General features: G+C 53.3%; 2 protein-coding genes across 5 annotated transcripts; both read right to left on the minus strand.

Moving 5' to 3' along the window:
- Positions 1 to 5,943: 5,943 nt before the first annotated feature.
- Tmem89 (transmembrane protein 89) lies at positions 5,944 to 8,702 on the minus strand. Its single transcript, XM_063248822.1, has 2 exons — positions 6,542 to 8,702; positions 5,944 to 6,119 (listed from the first exon to the last, which is right to left on the minus strand). Exons 1-2 carry the CDS (start codon positions 7,019 to 7,021, stop codon positions 5,964 to 5,966), a joined length of 636 nt encoding a protein of 211 aa, XP_063104892.1. The 5' UTR covers positions 7,022 to 8,702; the 3' UTR covers positions 5,944 to 5,963.
- A 156-nt stretch (positions 8,703 to 8,858) lies between these two features.
- Slc26a6 (solute carrier family 26 member 6) lies at positions 8,859 to 18,391 on the minus strand. 4 transcript variants are annotated; one of them, XM_023560019.2, is made up of 21 exons: positions 17,835 to 18,391; positions 16,275 to 16,418; positions 16,119 to 16,195; positions 15,793 to 15,903; positions 15,091 to 15,236; positions 14,776 to 14,940; positions 14,549 to 14,701; positions 13,962 to 14,044; positions 13,730 to 13,877; positions 13,405 to 13,518; positions 13,236 to 13,313; positions 12,857 to 12,952; positions 12,659 to 12,765; positions 12,465 to 12,534; positions 11,540 to 11,632; positions 11,363 to 11,455; positions 10,816 to 10,908; positions 9,968 to 10,144; positions 9,747 to 9,801; positions 9,378 to 9,514; positions 8,859 to 9,142 (listed from the first exon to the last, which is right to left on the minus strand). In XM_023560019.2, the coding sequence occupies exons 1-21, from the start codon at positions 17,855 to 17,857 to the stop codon at positions 9,128 to 9,130; spliced, it is 2,178 nt and encodes a 725-aa protein (XP_023415787.1). In that variant the 5' UTR covers positions 17,858 to 18,391; the 3' UTR covers positions 8,859 to 9,127. The 4 variants fall into 4 exon arrangements, with proteins under 4 accessions (XP_023415787.1, XP_013015010.1, XP_005006601.1 ...); XM_013159556.3 differs by lacking the exon at positions 17,835 to 18,391 and adding an exon at positions 17,469 to 17,780 and having other exon boundaries at positions 16,056 to 16,195; XM_005006544.4 differs by lacking the exon at positions 17,835 to 18,391 and adding an exon at positions 17,451 to 17,780 and having other exon boundaries at positions 16,056 to 16,195.

Here is an 18,391-nt window from a genome sequence, read left to right on the forward strand (position 1 = left end):
AGATAAGAAAAGAAAAATAAGAAGAAGAAGAAGAAGAAGAAAAAGAAGAAGAAGAAGAAGAAGAAGAAGAAGAAGAAGAAGAAGAAGAAGAAGAAGAAGAAGAAGAAGAAGAAGAAGAACCAGGCTATACCTGTGACATTTTGCTTGGGAATCTCTGCTGCTTTGGTCCAAATTCATAATTTACAAGTTCTGCTTTTCACTATACTATGAAATACAATTCCTCCACACTTCCTGTGACTATATATCAAGGATTTTTTCTGTTCTTTCCAAGTTTCAAAAACATATTCTTCACTTCCTTCTAAGCCCTCATCAGACCATTTTTAAAGTTCAGATTTCTCCTAAAGGTTGACTGAAGGCAAATTTACGTTGTGTTTTATTTTATTTTGTTTTGGTTTGGTTTTTTCCAGTACTGTGAGATGGAACCCAGGGGCACTCTACCATTGAGCTACACCTCTAGACCTTTCTATATTTTTTGTTTTGAGACAGGGTCTCATTAAGTAGCCCAGGCAGGGCTCAAATTTGCAGTCTTCCTACTTCAGCTTCCCCAAGTGCCCCACATCCAGCTTTGTCTTGACTTTTTCTGTTTTGCTCCTCGGTATTCTTCTCTTGGGCAGTCTCTGGCCACTGCCTGATTCCACGGTCAGATCCTCATTTTTGGTGTTTGTTATAGTAGTGCTTCTTCTTGCTATATACATCATTAATTTTCTTTACTTTTTTAAATTTTATTTAAAAGGAAAAAGAGAAAAAATAAAACAAAACAGAGCGGTGTAAGGGTACAAGTAATACAGAACTACAAAAAAAAAAAAAAAAAAAAAAAAAAAAACAGTAAGAAATCACCAGTTAATAGATTACACATTATCGTCTTAGAGATAGTTGTTCAAGTCACAGTATCAAAGCATACAAAGTGGACATTCAAACAGAGAAGACTGCAAACAGTTGTGTTTAATGATCCAACCAAAAACATTAATATGGTCAGCTATTTAACACCCCTAAACACACTTGCAGTTGTATCCTTTAGAGCACTTTTTTCCCCTCTCTTTTTTACAATAAAATGTACACATTTTGGGTTTTATTACTCCTTAGTCCTTATTACTTTTTTTTTGGAAGAGAATAAAGTCAAATATGGCAAAACAAAGCTGTCAGTCAAAACCAAGGATAGACATAGTACATGATGTAAGAACAGAGTACAAGGTTATCAACAATGATTACCATAATGTCTCTTGTTTCCTTAAAAAGAATTGTCTATCTCATTAGGTATTATAAAGTTGAACAAAACAGTAGAGAACAAGACCAATAAAATCTAAGCATTGTAAACATTACAGGACTTCCAAAGGAGATAATAGTCAAACCAGAATGGGCATCTTAGTGAATCTTATTGCCTTCAAAGTAGTTGCCTATACCCCCAAACTTGATACTATCATACAGAATGGAACAGAGTCTAATCAGTCAAAACAAGATAGTGGGAGTATTACAGGACTTCAAAACAAGTTAATAGGAAATCAAAAAAAGTTACTATAATATATCCTGCTAATTTTTTAAATTTTTCCCCTTAATTAAAAAAAACCATAAAAAATAACTAAATAATTTTTTTTTAGTGAATAAGGGAGAGATTGAGATAAAAGAGGACATAACAGGGGCTGGGGATTTAGCTCAGTGGCATAAGCGCCTGCCTTGCAAGCAGGCCGTCATGAGTTCCATTCCCCAGTACCGATAAAAAGGAAAAAGACAAAAAAAAAAAAAAAAAAAAAAAAGAGGACATAACAACATAACAATACAGGTCAAAGCATGACTGTTTCAGCAACCTAGTGCTTCACCACCAAATAACCTGATTTAATAGTAGTTACCATAGTGTCTTTTTCCTTGAAATATTTGAATATAACTTCATATACTATAGCTTCAAATATTTCCATATCAAGAAGCCCAGAATAAAGCCTTTCCAATTAATAAATGAAAACTTTATAAGGCTTCAAGGCCACATAGTGGGAATCATGATTACCACATACTTTTATATATTTGAATCATTACTTACATTAGGGAAACTATTCAGTATTCACACATGTGAGATTGATTTATTTCAGCTTGAGTATGGTCTCAAGCTGTGCCCATTTATTGATAAATATCTCAATGTGATCCTTCTTTATAGCTGAGTAGTACCCCATTGTATAGAAATACCACAGCTTTTTTATCCATTCCTCAGTTGATGGACACTTGGGTTGTTTCCAAGATCTGGCGATTACACATCATTAATTTTCTTTTTTTTTTTTTTTTTTTCATTTTTATCGGTACCGGGGATCGAACTCACGACCGCCTGCTTGCAAGGCAGGTGCTTATGCCGCTGAGCTAAACCCCCAGCCCCTTCATCATTAATTTTCTATTGCAGTAATAGCAAATTGTCGCTGGGCTGGGGATGAGCTCAGTAGTACAGTGCTCTCCTAGAATGTATGCAGCCATGGATTCAAATCCAAGTACCACACACACACTCACACACACAAAATTACCACGAGCTTAGTGACTTGGAACAGCACACATTTATCATCTCTCCAATCTGTGCCCCGGCCTCCAATGTAGGTTTCACTGCACTGAACTCCAGGCATCATCAGGGCTTCATCCCTTCCAGAGGTCCTAGGGGACCCTAGGATGTTGGCAGCAGTTCATTCCCACTGGCTGGAGGACTGGGGTTCCAGTTTCTGGGCTGCCTGTCACCTGAGGGTACTCCCTGCTTCCGGGACCCTCTGGGTTTCTGGGATCCTAAGCTACATGTGGAGGGTCAAGTGAATCTCACACTGCGAGTCTCTAACCAGCTCTGGTCTCCTCCTCTGCTTTCTTGGGACTCATGGAGGCACACTGGGCCTGTGACATAATCCACAGTGATCGCGCCTTTTAAAATTCCTCTCCCTAATCCCATCCTAAAGTTACTTCTCCCACTTGTGGTGACACAGTCATGGGTTCCAGGGATCAGGACCTGGACATATTCATGTAATTATTATTCCACCCACCACGCCCTCTGTAGGAGTCACCAACTTGTCCCTCCCCAGCCCATCCCTCTGCCCCTGGAGCACCTTTGCTGTGAAATCCTGAGCACCTCATGGCTCCGGGAATGTGGCTGTGTCCCCCACCTGGCACTGCTATCTGCTGCTCCTGACTGGAGCTCCCTCTCATCCTCTGGTCACTCGTCCTTCAGGCCCCAGCCGTCCAGTCATTGTCTTTTTAAGTGTGTTCACCTCACTCCCCTCTGTGGGGGGGGGGGCAGGCCTCTCGTGGCCATTGATGTACATGCACATCACAGTACAGGGCCAGCAAACGGTGCTCACCGCACCTCGCAGTATGCAGAGTTGGACCTGACCCTAGGCTAGGGTATTGTGGCTCTCCCTGGGAGAAGCCTCACCGTGTTTGCCCCGAGAGGCGAGTATTTTCATAAAACTTGAAGAATTAAGCTCATCTGAACCGATTTAGTGGTGCAGACCTGTAATTCCCGCTGCCTGGAAAGTTGAGGCAGGAAGACTACAAGTTGGAGGCCACCCTGGACAATTCACCAAGACAAGTGAGGAAGTAAAACTAACTTTCCTAGACTGTTAATAATTAAAACACAAATTTCAATAAAGTATTTTAAAAGGACTAAATTATTTTTCTATTTGCAATATGAAAAATATATGCTCCCAAAGAAAGCCTCCATAAAATCTTTTTTAAAATTCAATTAAGTTGGGGCTGGGGATTTAGCTCAGCGGCATAAGCACCTGCCTTGCAAGCAGGCAGTGGTGAGTTCAATCCCCGGTACCGATAAAAAGGAAAAAGACCAAAAAAAAAAAAAAAAAAATTCAATTAAGTTTATTGGTATAATTCAGGTATATACAATGATCATGTCCATCATAGGGAATTTGTACCTGTACATGACATACTTTGTAAAAATAATTTGCTTTTATTTTTTGAGACAGGGTCTCAGTATATAGTTCACGCTGACCTTAAACTATAGCTCAGGCTGGCCTCGAACTCAGTGATTCTTCTGCCTCAGACTCCCGAGTGCTAGGACTATAGCTCAGCTAAAACTATTTTCCTTACAGATCATAAAAGTAAGAAGCCACAAGTGTGCGTGGTGTATTGCGGTGGGAGGTGATTACAGGAATGTATCAGCACACCCACAAATGTTATTTTTCTGGATTTCCTATTGTAGTATTTGTCAGTCCTTTATTATGCACCCCCCCACATCCCATCTTTTCTTCCCCAGTACTACACTGGGCATTGAACTTGGGGACACACCTTCATTGAGCTCAGCCCTGGGCTTTTTATGTATTTGGTTTGAGATAAACAGCCTTGTTAAGGTGCCTAGGCTGGCCTTGAACTTGTGGTCCTTCTGGTTCAGCTTCCTGAGTGCTCAGGATTTCAGGTGTGCACCACACATCTAGGTGCTTTTGGTTTGGCTGTTTTTTGTTTTGTTTTGTTTTTTGCGTGCTGGGGAAAGAACCCAAGGCCTCACATGTGCTAAGTATAGGCTTACTACTGAACTACACTGTCTAGCTGTGTTCTCACTGTATTTTAATGTACCTCTGCTACTATTTTTGAATTTGTAATGTGTTCTAAAACAGATGTCATAAAGATGCGTGTGCTTCAGGCCCAACTCAACTCAGATCACCTCTAGTGGAAGGGAGGAAAGAGGTAAAGGCCCCTTTGGGGAGGTCATTCTTCTTCTGGGCCTATGGGGACAGGGGTCATTCAGGCATCAGGGCATGTAATGGTTGATTGCCTCAACTTGAAAAGTTCAGAAGCTTAATTAAATCAGTTCAGCAATTCCACTCCCCACAGTGTAGGAGACTCACCCTCAGGTAGCTCAATGCCTGGATGGTACAAGGTAAGTGAGGAAGGCCGGATCTACTTCTGTTCTTCAGAGGAGCTCGGCTTCCTCTTCCCCTTGGACGTCATCTTCTGGCTTCCAGCACACACTTTGGCCTTCCATGGCAGACCCACTGACCTCCTGATACAGACTCAGCAGGACACTGCAGTGAGCTCCAGACCTTGGACTGAATCCTTCGGTCCGGTGTGCAGACGCCCTTTGCACTCTTCCTCCCCCAACTCTGTGGCCGGCATTGTAAGCCTGTTGTTCCTATACATTTGTACACCTTTTAGATTTGTTTCTCTAGTAAAACACTGATACAGGGCAAGTCTGAAGCTGTCTCCATGCTGGGGCTCAGCCACTTGAGCTGAGAGGGGAGTGGAGTCGTGGGAAGGAACCAAGGATCTGGGGACTCAGAGCAGTGACCCACTTTGGGAAGGCCTGGCAGAAGGCAGGGGCAGAAGGAACCAGAGCCAGCTGGTTTTGGTGGCAGAACTGACATCATGAGGTCAGCTTCCCATTAGCCTCTGAGGTGGTGGGAAGAGTGGGTGTCGCAGGGACTGGGGTCCAGGGTTCTTGGTCTCCATCTAGAGTCTCTGGGTTCCCAGCATCATCACTGCCCGCTGTTCCTCCCGGGACCAGCACACCACATGCACACAAGAGCCCGAGACCCTCAGCTGGCACACGAGGCCCTTCACAGATGACTGCTGCCCGCCTTGCAAACGTGACAGAGGACCAAACACAGCCCGCAGCCTTGGCTCTGCCCACGGCCTCCCCCGTGTATCCACAGTCCTCTGCAGAACTCGGAGTGTTGTTGCCTCCTCTGGTGGCCCTTAGTGGACTCCCATTCCTGCCCTACTAGCCCCTCACCAAAAATCCCCATTCCTGAGTGGGCTAGAGAAGGGAAAGTGTGTGCAGGTGGGAGCCTTGGAGAGGGAAGGGCAGTTGATGGAGTGGCCATCTAGGCCCACTGCCCACCCATGCCAGGCACCAAGCCCTCAGTGGGCCCACTAGCTCCAAGCATGGAAAGAGTCACAGGGCCCTGACAGGCCTGGATAGAATAGGGTCTCAGGCCACCTGGCTCCCTGCACCTGGCCATCAGAGACACGTGCATCAGGTCAACTGGATAAAGTCTCCTTTATTTGCACTGCCGAGTGGCCAGGTGCTGCAGGTGTCCCTCTATGTGGGACAGGAGGGCATCCAGCATGTGCAGGACCCTGAGGAGCAGGGTGCGGTCTGAGATTGGGACCTGCCGTCTCGAGGCTCCAGAGGTGCTAGTGCTCACCTGTGGGTGCTGAGAATCAGACGAAGAGATGGGAGTGAGTGGAGGGGGTGGCGGCAGAGCTAGTAGAAGGGTGTAGGGCTACAGGGCAGTGGCCAAGGGCTGGGAAAAGAGACCGGAGATGAGCACTGAGGGCTTGCCGTGGACTAGGGCAGTCACGGGGCCCAGTGGGCTGGATGAGGAACGGGGTTCCAAAGGGTTGCTGGAGGAGGAGGACAGCTATAGGGACTGGTCAGGAATGGACAGCTTGTAGCCGTGAAGACCTGTGGGCAGATGCAGGAACAATAAGGTGCAGGACAGGAAGCGGTCAGGCAGGAGGCCCACAGAGCCGCAGACAAGCTGCTGGGAAGGGCTGGGGGATGCTACGGGCCCAGTGGACTCGAATGGAGGCAGGTACTGAGGACAAGCCATCCGTGCTCCCCACCCGTGGTCACCTGTGAACGCCACCGGTGCAGCATTGGACGACCCATCACCAGCATCATGGTGGTGGTGATCATGGCCCCAGCCACAGGGTAGATGCGGTTCCCTCCCAGGCTTGTCCAGTAGCCAGGACAGCCCAGGGTGCTCCCACAGGCCTCCGGGTTGTTTGGCTCACACCCCCAGGGCTGTAAGTCCAGTTTCAACTGGTACCAGAGGGGCCGTGACCAGGTAAGAGTAGGAGCAGGCTTTGCCAGCAGGAGCAGCCAGGAAAGTAGGGACAATGCCTGCAGCATATCTGTGGCCACTGCTGGAGGCCGGAACCTGGGTGCTTGGCAACGAGCAAACACCCCTCCCCCAAGAGCAGGCTCTGCTCTAAGGCCACAGGTTCCAGCTGGGCCAGGGCCTTCTGAAGGGCCTGCCAGAAAAGAGAATTGGGGGCTGAGTTCCAGAGCTGGGGAAGAATGGCAGGTCACGGTCTTTAGGGAGTGCTTCATTTCTCTTCTGCCTCACCGGTAGCCACCCAGAAACTTAACACAGCACCATGGCCCCTAAAGCCTCTGCTCCGCACAGGGCAGCACCCTCCAGGCCTTACAAGCAGAGGACACCTGAGCTGCTTCACAGGCTGACCCCAGCCCAGCCCCTCTGGACACCCTGAAAAGAATCAGCACTTGGAACAACGGCTCTCCTCACCATCAGCAAAGGGCCAAGGCAGCACATGCGTGGTGGCCAACACTCTGGGGGACTAAGGCACAGGATCTCAGGTTCAGGCTCAGGCTCAGGCCCAGCCTGAACAACTTAGCAGGACCCTGTCTCAAAATTTAAAAATAAAAAGGGCCATAGTGGTACACACCTCTAATTGTATCACTCAGGAGGCTGAAGCAGGAGGACTGCCAGAGTTTAAGACCAGCCTGAAGTACACTGTCTCAAGGGAAAAAAAAAAAAAAAAGTTCTGGACTATAGCTTAGTACAAAGACCCTGGGTCAATCTCTGTTTCCTAAAAAATACACACAAATAAGCCAAGCCTGGAGGTTCCTCCTAGGAAGTCACTTTCTCACAGCTGGCGTTTCCATTCAAGTGTTACTACCTCCCTGAGCCTCTGCCCAGTGACCATGTTGGGCAACAAAGTCCCTTCTCTCCAAAGTGACTCGGCGTTTTTTTTTGTTTTGTTTTGTTTTTTCTGCCTCTGCGATTCCTTGCTTGAGATCTGCCTGCCACTTTGGCCTCCAGGTCTCATTCAACCAATATTTACTGAGCTCCTGTTCCTGGTGCCAAAAAAGCAGTGTGACAGGGCAAAGAGCTCTGAGGTTCTGGCAGGGGTCTAGGTGCTTTATAGATACTGTGCCAGGCACCAGCATAGGCTATGATAAAAATAGGACTGGGAAAGAGTGCCTGGGTGGTGTGGCGGGCAAGGCAGCCTCTGTCTCTACCAGGACTAAGACCAGCATTCAGGACAGGGCCTGGCCCTGCCCAGACAGGATGACAGCAAAGCCCACAGGTTTTGAGCTGATCTGAGCCCTGTGCTGTTCTGAGCATCTCTGGGTGTCTGAGCAGCCAGTGAAGGGAGTGCTGCTGCCGTTCCTCACTGTCTGGAGCATTTGGAGGCCCAGGAAGGTCCCAGCACCACATGTACATCCTCTATCAGCGGCAGATGCTAGATTGGTGGCAGAAGCTAGCATGCTTCCTGGCTGACAGCACTCCGCCCAGCCTAGGGATCTCATTGTAAGCACAGGCGGTCACACTTGTTCTTTCAGAGACCAGGTCTCAAGATGTAGTTCAGGCTGGCCTCCAACTCACCACAATCCTCCTGCCTCTCCCTCCTAAGTGCTGAGATTATAGGTATGTACTACCAAGTCTGACACTCTTATTTACTTTTCTTTTTTTCACCCCTAAAGGGCACTCATTTTAAAAGCAGATCAGTGGCACCAGTAAGCAATTGTTCTTCCTCAGTGGGGTGCTAGGGATCTACTCCACACACCCTGGGACTGCCTAGTGGCACCCACCCCACCATGCTGCCTCCTGTGTATCCCCGACAACAGAAGATTCCTGAGAAGCAGCTGTAACAGCAACAGTCTTCCAGCCAGGATCTGAGTGCTGTCTGTGTGTGGCTGGCTGGAAATCCAAGCCTGGGAATGGCCTTCAAACCCCCTCCCCACCCTTGCTCTGCCATTCTCTGCCTGGCCCTGCTCTGTCCAGATCTCCTCAGCTTCTGTTCCCATCCTCTGCTTGTGTTCTCCCTTCCTGGTCTGCTTCCCTCCTGAGATACGAGAAGGGTCATGGCCAGAGCTGCAGATCACGAGACACCGGGCCAAGCCCCAACCAGCTGCGGCAGTCTGGAATGAGCAGACATGTTTTTATTCTTGAGCCTGAAAATACACACTGGCTCCTCCCTGCACCCAGCCAAAGCCAGCCTGGCTGCAGCACCCTGCCCCGGACCGCAAGCACTGAACGTGGAGTCCCAGGACCTCCATCCCTGAGATATGTGTGCGTGTGCGTGGAGGGGACTCCTGGGGGACTCCTGGAGGTGGCCAGGGTGAGGGCTTCTCGAGGGTGCTCCATCACAACCTCCAAAGGTGGGCAGTGTCGGGCAGCTGGCAGCACAGTCACAGTTTGGTGGCCTGAGTGGGCAGAGGAAGGGAGCCTCCAATCGGTTTCCAAAGGATGTCCCAAGCCGTCCTTCCCCTGCCAGCTGCAATCCCTGCCCCAGGAGCACCCTTATCCACAGGCAGGGTGAGGTGTGGGGGGGGGTGTGCTAATAGGTTCACTGGGAACAGAGCCATCGTCGACGGGACAAACTTCCTGCAGGTAGGGCCAGTACAGGAACACGCAACAGATTAACAAGAAACAGCTCACCGAAACAGGGCTGCTGGGGCCAGGCCTGGAGTGCTGGAGGGCAAAGGTTACAGCATCATGGACGGAGACGAAGAGATGCTGCTTGGTGATAGATGCGTCAAAGAAGTGCCCAGTCTCTAGTTGGGTGATCACAGGACCTGCAGGCGAGATCTCCCCTGACTCTCAGTCCCACTAGGAACCTCAACCCCTGGGCACTCTGGAATGCACAACACCTGTCACCCCTGGGACTATGGCCGGACACCAGTCACTCCTGCCTCCCAGGACACCTCTGGCCTCTGGCTTCTTTCTCTTTGTGCTGCTTGGCAAACTCCCTGGCCAAAAGCATCCCACCCTCTTCCTGGTCTGCTCCTATGGCCCCAGACAACGCACTGTGGCAGGCTGCAATGTACACTTCCACCTCGATCTCACGAAAGTCACGGAAAATCTGCAACAGGAAAGGGGTGAGCTCTGAGGGCAATTGGACAGGCTGGGGAGGAGGTTTAAGGGGGAGCTGGGAGGGTTCAGGGGGTTTGGGAGACTCATGGAGCTCTCAGGGCCAATGACAGGGTCAGAGTGGAGCCTGGAGGGGTGGCCTGCCTGTGGCCCCTTACGTTCTTCAGGCTCTTGATGCACACAGTGTCCACAAAGGAGAGGGCCCCCAGGTCCAGGATGAGAGTGTGGAAGTCCGGCCGAGGCAGGCCGAGGGCCTTCAGCACGGACGCATCCGGGGCCTTGGCATCTTCTTGCCCGCTGACTGCCACATCCTCTAGCTCATTCTCTGGGTTCACCTACAGGGGAGGCAGACATGTAGAAGGGCTGCCCACGAGGGTGCCAAGGCAAGTAGTGCTCACATCTCAGAGGATAGACAGCGTCAGAGACAGGAGCACTTGTGGAACACTGGAACACTCATAATACGGGGTATGTAGAAGCAGATGTGGGGGAACTAGGTATGTATGCAGAAACGGGGGGCAAGCACAGGACATGCAAGAAAGCGCATGTGGACATGTACATACCGCTCTGTCACCTTCAGGGCCTACACTTACTAGGGGCACTAGAAAGGAAGATGTTGCACCCTTGGGGTAGGATGGGCGGGGCCCAGGGACAGAGCAAACAGATTAAGTGTCCATGTGGACAGACGGCCACAGATGACCTGCCTGATCTCCACCTGAGCTCAGCACCCCTCCAACCCTGTACACCCAGGGAGCACAGACTAGGGTCTGTGACACCAGCAAATTCTAGGTCTTCATCTAAGCCTGAGAGCATAGACAAGAGAGCCACAGCACAGCTCTGTACCACTAGGGGTCTCTCACAGCACCTGAGCCATCACTGCTTCCTCCCGCTGTGGGCACAACGCCCTCAAGTCCACGGCCCCCAGGCCCACAGCTTTCCTCTACTGGACATGTGTGCGGCCTGCGTCTCTGTGACTCCCGCTGCGCCTGCTCTCCTGCCCCAGCCTCACCTTAGCCCTGGAGTCCACCGTGCCACTGCCCTTCACGTCTCCAAGGCTGGGGTCCACACTGACGGAAACCGAGGTGCCATTGGGAGGGGCAGCCTAGACAGGCGAAGAGGGGACAGAAAAGAGCTCTCCCATGTGCATCTGACAACATGCCAGGCAGGCCCAAAGTCACTCCTGGTGACTCTGGACAGGTAGTGGCTAGGACTAATGCCACGGGACAGCTGAATGGCTGATGCTGGGAGCAACCATGGACATGAAGGGGATGGGGATGGTTGTGCTGTCACCAGAACAGGAGACAAAAACAATCAAACAGTATGCGGGGTGGAGTCAGGCCAGACCCGGGAGTTACGGGAGAAAGGGGCGGCCAAGCAGTAGGGCTGAGAAGTCAGGAGCCTAGAATCTGGGACAAGGGTGACAGAAGCAGCAGGGTAGGTGCACAGGGAAAAGCAGAGCAAGAGGAAGGGGTCAGAGCAAAGGTCAGCTGGGGTCAACAAAGGCAGTGGGCAGCTGCAGGGAAGGGCCAGCAGTCGGCAGCTGACAGGGGCCCTGCCTGTTTGTCTTTCTGCTGTCGCTTTAGTTTCAGCGCCTGCTTCCTCAGCCGCTTCTTCTTCTGGGCCAGGAGATGGTCGACGTCCACCCCGCACTAGAGGCAAAGGTCAGAGGAGGGAACTGGGCACCGTGGAGACATTAGGGACCCTCGGGCACCCTCTAGGAGACCTGGCCTCACCCTCTGCTTCAGTGCATCACTGTAGAGCTCAGCGTTGGCAAAGTACAAAGTGGCTGAGGACCGAAAGACCTTCACGCCAGGGACCTCCTTGGCCTGGGAACAGGTAGGGCTGGGGGTAGTGAGCAGAGCTGTCCCCTCTGGCATCCTGTCCCTCTGTGTGTCCCCTTCTGCCTCTCCTCCCCGGAGCACCCTGAGCCTGTCATCTCCATCCTCTTCCTGGAGCTTGGGCTAAGAGCCCAGGTCTTTCTGCCTGCCTGGCCCTCTCCCTTCCCCTCCCCCCCACTTTGCTCTCCTGTTAGGGTCTCCAATCTGTCCCGAGGTCTGTTTCTATAGGTGGCAAGACCCCTCTAAGCTGTCATTCCTACCTCACCTTCCCAGACCCCAACGCTTAGGATGCAGCCCAGGACTCTGCTGAAATGCGGCACCCCTCTCTGCCTATGTCCCCTCTCACCCCTCAGACCCCTTGGCCCACCCTTCATCCTGTCTAACCGTCATGCTCTCAGCTGTTGGGACTGTGCCAGAAGAAGGGGCTTACTTTATCCCACAACTTACTCCCTTTGTTTTTGCATTTGACTTCAAAGGAAGCAAACTCAGGACTTAGGAGCCCACTGACCAGATCAAGCACCAGTCTCCCCCACATCTTATGCCCCAGGACCCCAACACCCCATCTTTCTGATCCAGGGCTGCTGCCTCCAAGACTGAGTCTCCCCAGTTCCCCAGACCCATCTCTATCCTCTCTCGTTCTCTCTCTCTCCCTCTCTCTCCCTCTCTGTGTCTTGCCAGCTCCTCCTACCTTGAAATCCTATGGACCAAAGCCAAAGTGCTGTCAGTCTCCAGGGCCCTTGGCACCGTGAAGGGGTTGACAATGACCCACTCTTTCTGTCACACCCCACCCACAGCCTCCCCCCAGCCCCTTGCCGCACACCTCTGAGTATTCCGCCACGTCTCGGTAAATGTCTGTGTCTGGCACCTGCCCCAAGACAGAGTAGCGGGGCCTGCAGAGGAGGGAACACAGGGAGCCAGGGCAGCACACTAAGGAACTGCGAGGACACCTCGGGGAGCCCTGTGGCCCCTCCGCCTCATCAGCTAGAGATGGAAGGAATGAAAGGCCTGACTCACAGCTGCGTTCGGACCACCACGAGCAGCAGGGAGAACACTACCGCAACCACCAGGCCAAGATCCAAGTCCAGCAGGATGGTGGCCACAAAGGTCACGAGCCAGATAAGCTGGAAAGAGAACAGCAGGGGTCAAAGGGTCTAGAGGGGCAATCAGGTGGCTGAAGGCCACCTGTCCACCCTGGGTTCCCAGGCCTCTCACCAGGTCAACTCGATTTGTCTTCCAGAGGGAGCGTATGTCACTGAACTGCTTCAGCATCCCCTTCAGGTTCACAATAATGATGGCTGCCAGAACGGCCTGGGACAGGAAGGGTGTCAGCAGAGCCGATGAGCAGTGCCCAGGTGCTGCCAAGCTCAGCCATCCAGGCGTGATCTGGACTAAGCACTCCAACCTGCACAACTCAGATCTGACTCTGGGGAGCTCTAACTCCTGACCCTGGCTCCAGACTTCACCAAAATTTCAACGCCGAAAACCAGGGCATGGTCTTGTCTCCTTTCCCTCACCTCAGCAACACCAGACAGACTGACCAGAGCGTCTGACTTGGCCAGGCCTTGCAGTCTGGTATACAGGCTCTACTCACCTTGGGCAGTTTTTGGAAGAGTTCTCCAAGCTTGAGGATGATGAGCAGGATGAAGAGGGAAGAGACTGCTCCAGCAACCTGCGGGGTGGGAGTGAACAGAGTGGCAACAGCGGCCATGCAGGGCGCACACACACGTCAACACACTTCTATGCCCGTGCCGGCAGCCCACCTGTGTGTTGCCCCCAGTGGTCTCCTGTACCAGGCTCCGGGACATGGAGCAGCTCACAGGGAAGCACTGGAAGAAGCCTCCGATGAAGTTACTGAGGCCGAGGGCCACCAGCTCCTGTGGGGGAGTATGGATACCGGCACCAGTTGCCATCCCACTATGCCCAGGCAGGTGGGTCATCCCCTCTACCCCCCACCAGCCAAGAGGCTGGGCTGCTATTCCCGCATCAGGCTTTCCCTTTCACTGTCACCACGCCCAGCCTGACCCTCCCTCCTGCAACTGGCTGGCACCTCCGCAGCCGCCCCTGCCCGCTCCACACTGCCAAGACCTGGTTGCTATCCACCCGGTAGCCGTGTCTCAGGGCAAAGATCTTCCCCAGGGAGATGGCGATGGCAAATCCAACCATGGCAATGGCGAAGGCGTTTCCCACCAGCTTTGCAAACAGCTCAGGTTTGGGGGCCACAGGAGCAATCAGCCTGGAAGGAGCATCTGTGAGGCTGAAGGATGGTCCAGACATTTGCTCCCTAATCCATCCCAGTCAGGCAGAGGTGAGAGCTCACCCTGCTGGGATGGAGCCCACGACATCCACATTAAATCTGCTGTCCAGGTTCGCACCATAGGAGATGCCCGTGGCTACAATGAGCTGTGGGAAGAGGATACAGCCAGGGGAAGGAGGGGCCAGTGTTAGCATCAGGGAGACAGACAAGCCATGCTGGAGGAGAAGGGGAAAACCCTGAGGCAAAGTCTTCCAAGGTGACCATGTTCCTTTTATTTATTTATTTATTTATTTATTTTTTAGTCTTCTTGAGACAGTGTTTTGCTATGCATTTCAGGCTGGCCTTGAACTCACTTGTAGCTTAGGCTGGCTACTTGCAGTGATCCTCCTGCCTCAGCCTCCCAAGTGCTGGGATTATAGCCATGCGCCACCACGCTCAGTGTGTAAGGAGTTCTTGAGAGGGGAGAGAGGCACTACCATTTGGGGAAAGATGCTGTCGGAGGGGAAGAAGGCAAACTGTGGGCTTTCTGTTGTGCTTGCCTCAGTACCCAGGAGTCCTCAGTGGAGTTGGCCCTCTGGAATCTAGAGGTTGCCTGCCTGGTCTGGGTCCATCCTCACCTGCCCCTCTCCCCCATCCCCTGAAATGCGAACCGTGAGCAGCTCCCCAGGTATTGGCAGAGGCAGACGCCGATGCAGTTTCTCATTCAGTATCTTCACCATCACAAGGGCCACCCCAGCCACAAGCGCAGTGACCATGGTGCCAATCACAGTATTGGGCAGCTTCTGGCAGATCTCTATGAAAGTCTGAGGAGAGGTGGGGTCACAGCGAGTACTCAGGTCATGGCACACCTCCCCAGCCCCCGGCCACACTCACTCACCTGGATGAGGGACAGGGGCCCTGAGCGGCTGCTCACCTGGATCCCAAACACATACTTGAGCTGTGAGACAAAGACCTGGACAGACGCAGCCGTGGTGTAGCCGCGCACTAGCGGCTCCGACAGGTAGTTGACCACAAAGCCAAACTGCACCAGGCCCAAGGCCACCTAAGGAGTGGCCAGGGACAGTCAAGGTAAGTAGGGATGGCCCAGGACAAATGCAATCAGAAGAGAAAGGTGAAGAGAAAGAGCAGGGGGACAGAGACAGGCACCAGCCCCGGGAATGGGGTGGGGCTCATACCCGAAAGCACCCCGCACCTGGAAGAGGCCCACCAGGACACTAAGTGTGGAGGCCAGCGGCACACGCGCTTCCTCGGTGGAGTTTGTGTTCTGCTGGACAGTCTCATCCACGACCATGGATTCTGTCACACTGCCCACCATCACAGACATGATAGCAAAGGTTCCTGCAGGGGACACAATGGGGCAGACTTTAACACTGTGCTGCCCTGCAGCCCTGGTCTTTTTTTTTCACCAGGAATCAAACTCACAACCTCATGCTTGCCAGGCAGGCACTGTGCCACAGAGCTATATAAGCCCTGGTCTTCAGACAGACCAAGCATCGGTTCTGGATAAAGTTTAGACCATGGCCATGCAAATGGGGGCAGTGCTGGCAGCTAGGGCCAGTGTGAACCCTGAGCTCAGCTCTGACAGGTGGCTAGAAAAGCTGGTCTTACATCATTTACCTTGCTCCCCTGTGCCGATGGGTTCAGAAACACAGGCTCTTTGTGGAATGGGAAATGTGTCACGGCATGCCTCGTACCTATATACTTCTACTAAATTCTACGCCCCCCTAGCTGTCTCACCCACTCACATCAGCTTTCAAGCTCCCTGAATATGAGGTCCTAGGTCAGGATCAAGTCTTGTCCAGGGATAAGCCCCTGCCCTGTCCAGCCCTCCCTCACAGGTGCTCCACGGTAGATATGAGCATCTTCCTGGAAAGCTGGGCCTGACTTCACTTACCCACAGAGATGTGCCGGGAAGTACCAAACAGGAAGTAGATGAACACAGGGTAGAAGGAGCTGTAGAGGCCAAACACGGGGGGCAACCCAGCCAGGAGGGCGTAGGCCAAGCCTGTAGGTGGAATGGGAGCAATGCAGGCTTGGAGGAAAGGGTCTCCAAAGGTAGAGGAAATCCAAGCCCTGGGCCAGGGGCCACAATTCCAAGATCAGAGGTCGTGACTCCGGCCATAGGGCTTCCAGACTAGGGCCTTAAAGGTGGCTCACCCTGTGGAAGCTGCATGATAGCCACACTCAGGCCAGACAACAAGTCACCCAAGAGCCACTCACGCACACGATAGTGGGGTAACCAGCTCAAGACTGGGAGGTATTTGAGTAGAAGGCCATGGGCCCGAGAACGGGAGCACCTGGGGAGAGGAAGGGGATGTGTCAGTGACAGAGGCACCTGCCCCTGCCAGAGCCCCAGATCCCCATCCTTGATCTTACTGAAACCAAGTTCGCCACTGATAGGTCCTAGGTGCTGGGCCCCAGTGCCCCAGCTGCTCCAGCTGTTCCTGGTTCAGCAGAGGCCGTTTCACGTGAAGCTCCATTGTTGATTTGGTAGACAGCAGTGCCTGCGTATCCCTTGGTCTAAGGTGGTGAGACCAAGGAGAGAGAGTGAGATGCCCCTCGTCCTACCTTCCCTACACTTCCACCTGGGACCAGAACCACATGCCTAACTTTTCCAGGCCCCAAGATCGGTCCAGTCCCCTGTGAGCTCCATGCCCAGTTAGAGGCAGTGGCTGAACTTTGGCTAGTGAAGCCCTCTTTCTGAGCCAAAGTCCCTCATGAAGGGAGAGCGGGATGAATACGACCCATATTCATCCAGCCTAGGTGTGGCTGCCCAGCCCCGTGTACCAGTTCGGGGTCAGGTCTAAGTCTAGGTCCAGGCTCTCCACCCCTCCTAGCCCCCTTCTCCTAGTCCCTTGCCCTCCTGGAACCATTCTTGAGTCCTTATCCAGCTGCCCTATGAACCCTGCCTGGCCAGCTGAGAGCATGCTCAATGAGAAAGAATACAGCAAAGCAGAGGGGTAGATCTTCAAGCAATTGTCTCCAAGCTTCAGGTTTGCAGGTGAGAACCTCGCCTCTAAGAGGACAGCTTTGCCCCTGGACTTCCAATGCCAGGGATCAGTCTGTAGACAAGGTGGGGCATAGTCTGGGAAGGCCGAGGGACAGCTCTCTCCCAGGTCACCTCTGAGGAGAAACAGGTCTTTCCTGGAGTGGGAAGTTCCTACCTGAAGTATGCAAAATTCTCTCCTGGGAAAAGTCTCACCTAGAGGCAATTCTGACCTGACAGGAAAGCCTTCCCCATCCAGGAAGGAGCAGAAGAGAGAAATCTCTGACCTGGGGTGAATCTCATGGCCCAGAGGTCCTCTCTGAAGCAGGAGAAACTTCTGGGAACAGGAGATTGGGGAAGGAGAATGGCCCTTTTTTGGGAGGACTGGGGGAAGCGTTGAGAAGGGGGGACAAAGCCTTCGCTGGCAGCAGATTTCACGGGGGTGGGGTGTCTTTTGGAGGACCAGGGACTCTTGAATGTAGAGAACGCTTTCTCCGGACAGGGGAATTCTGATCTGGGAGAAACTCTGCCAGAGAGAGGACTCCACCCGGGAGTTAGGCGCTCACCTGGGAACGGTCTCTAACCTGGAGGGGGAGCAAGTGCGAGGAAGCCCCGCGTGTTCTCAGCACCGCGGCGTCCCAGGGATCTGACAGCCACTCTGCTCCAGAGCCATCCAGGTCTTCTAAGGACTCCCTCCCGCCCCAGAGGGACACGCGCCGGGGGCGGAGCCGGCCCGCCTCCAGGGCGGGGCTTCCGGCAGGCCCGCCGCGGTCCGGAGCAGCCAGGCACGCCTCGGCCGGCCGCCGCCCGCCGCCTGCATCATGGGTCGGGGTTCCGGCGCAGCCAGCTTCCGCCCCATCCCTCCGCGCGGACGAGCCGCACCCGCAGGAGCCGGCGGGCGGCCAGCCGAGGGCGCTGCGGGGCACCGGGCCCGGATGGCCTGCACTCACCCCGACTCGTCCGGTGGCCCCATGGCGCCCACGGAGAGAGACCCTCGCTTGGAGCCCGACGGAACCCGCGATGCGCTCCCGTGCCAATCCCGGGGCCGGGGAAAGGCCCGGACCAACCCGAGTGTGAGGCCGGCCCGCGTCACGGTCTCCGGCGGGGCGAGCCTGGCAAGGGAGATTTAACCCCTTCCCTCCCGAGGCCCTGCACTCGCAGCCCCGCGGCTCGCTTAGCCCCTGCTGGGGCGGAACGGGACTGCAGCGCTGGGACCAGGAGCGCGCCCGCAATGGGCTGCACGGGACCGGGTTCTAGCCCAGGCTTCGGGAACGGCGCCTGCGCAGCAACAACTCTGGGGTCGGTGTCATAGGTGAACAGGCAGGAACAGCGAGGGCGGCAGCCGTGAGGACTGATCTGACTCCTGTGCTGGGAAGGAAACTGCAGACCAGGCCTGCAGCGTCTGAGTCCTAAGGAGTCTGCATGCTGCTGCTGCTGCTGGCCTGGGAGGCGGGGCCGGAGCACTCTGCTCCCAGCCCCCAGGCCCAACCGCGGTGAGGGGCCAGAT

Source organism: Cavia porcellus, unplaced genomic scaffold (genome assembly GCF_034190915.1).
Source record: "Cavia porcellus strain 051 isolate PalLab524CR breed Dunkin Hartley unplaced genomic scaffold, mCavPor4.1 scaffold_5, whole genome shotgun sequence".
NCBI lineage: Eukaryota > Metazoa > Chordata > Mammalia > Rodentia > Caviidae > Cavia > Cavia porcellus.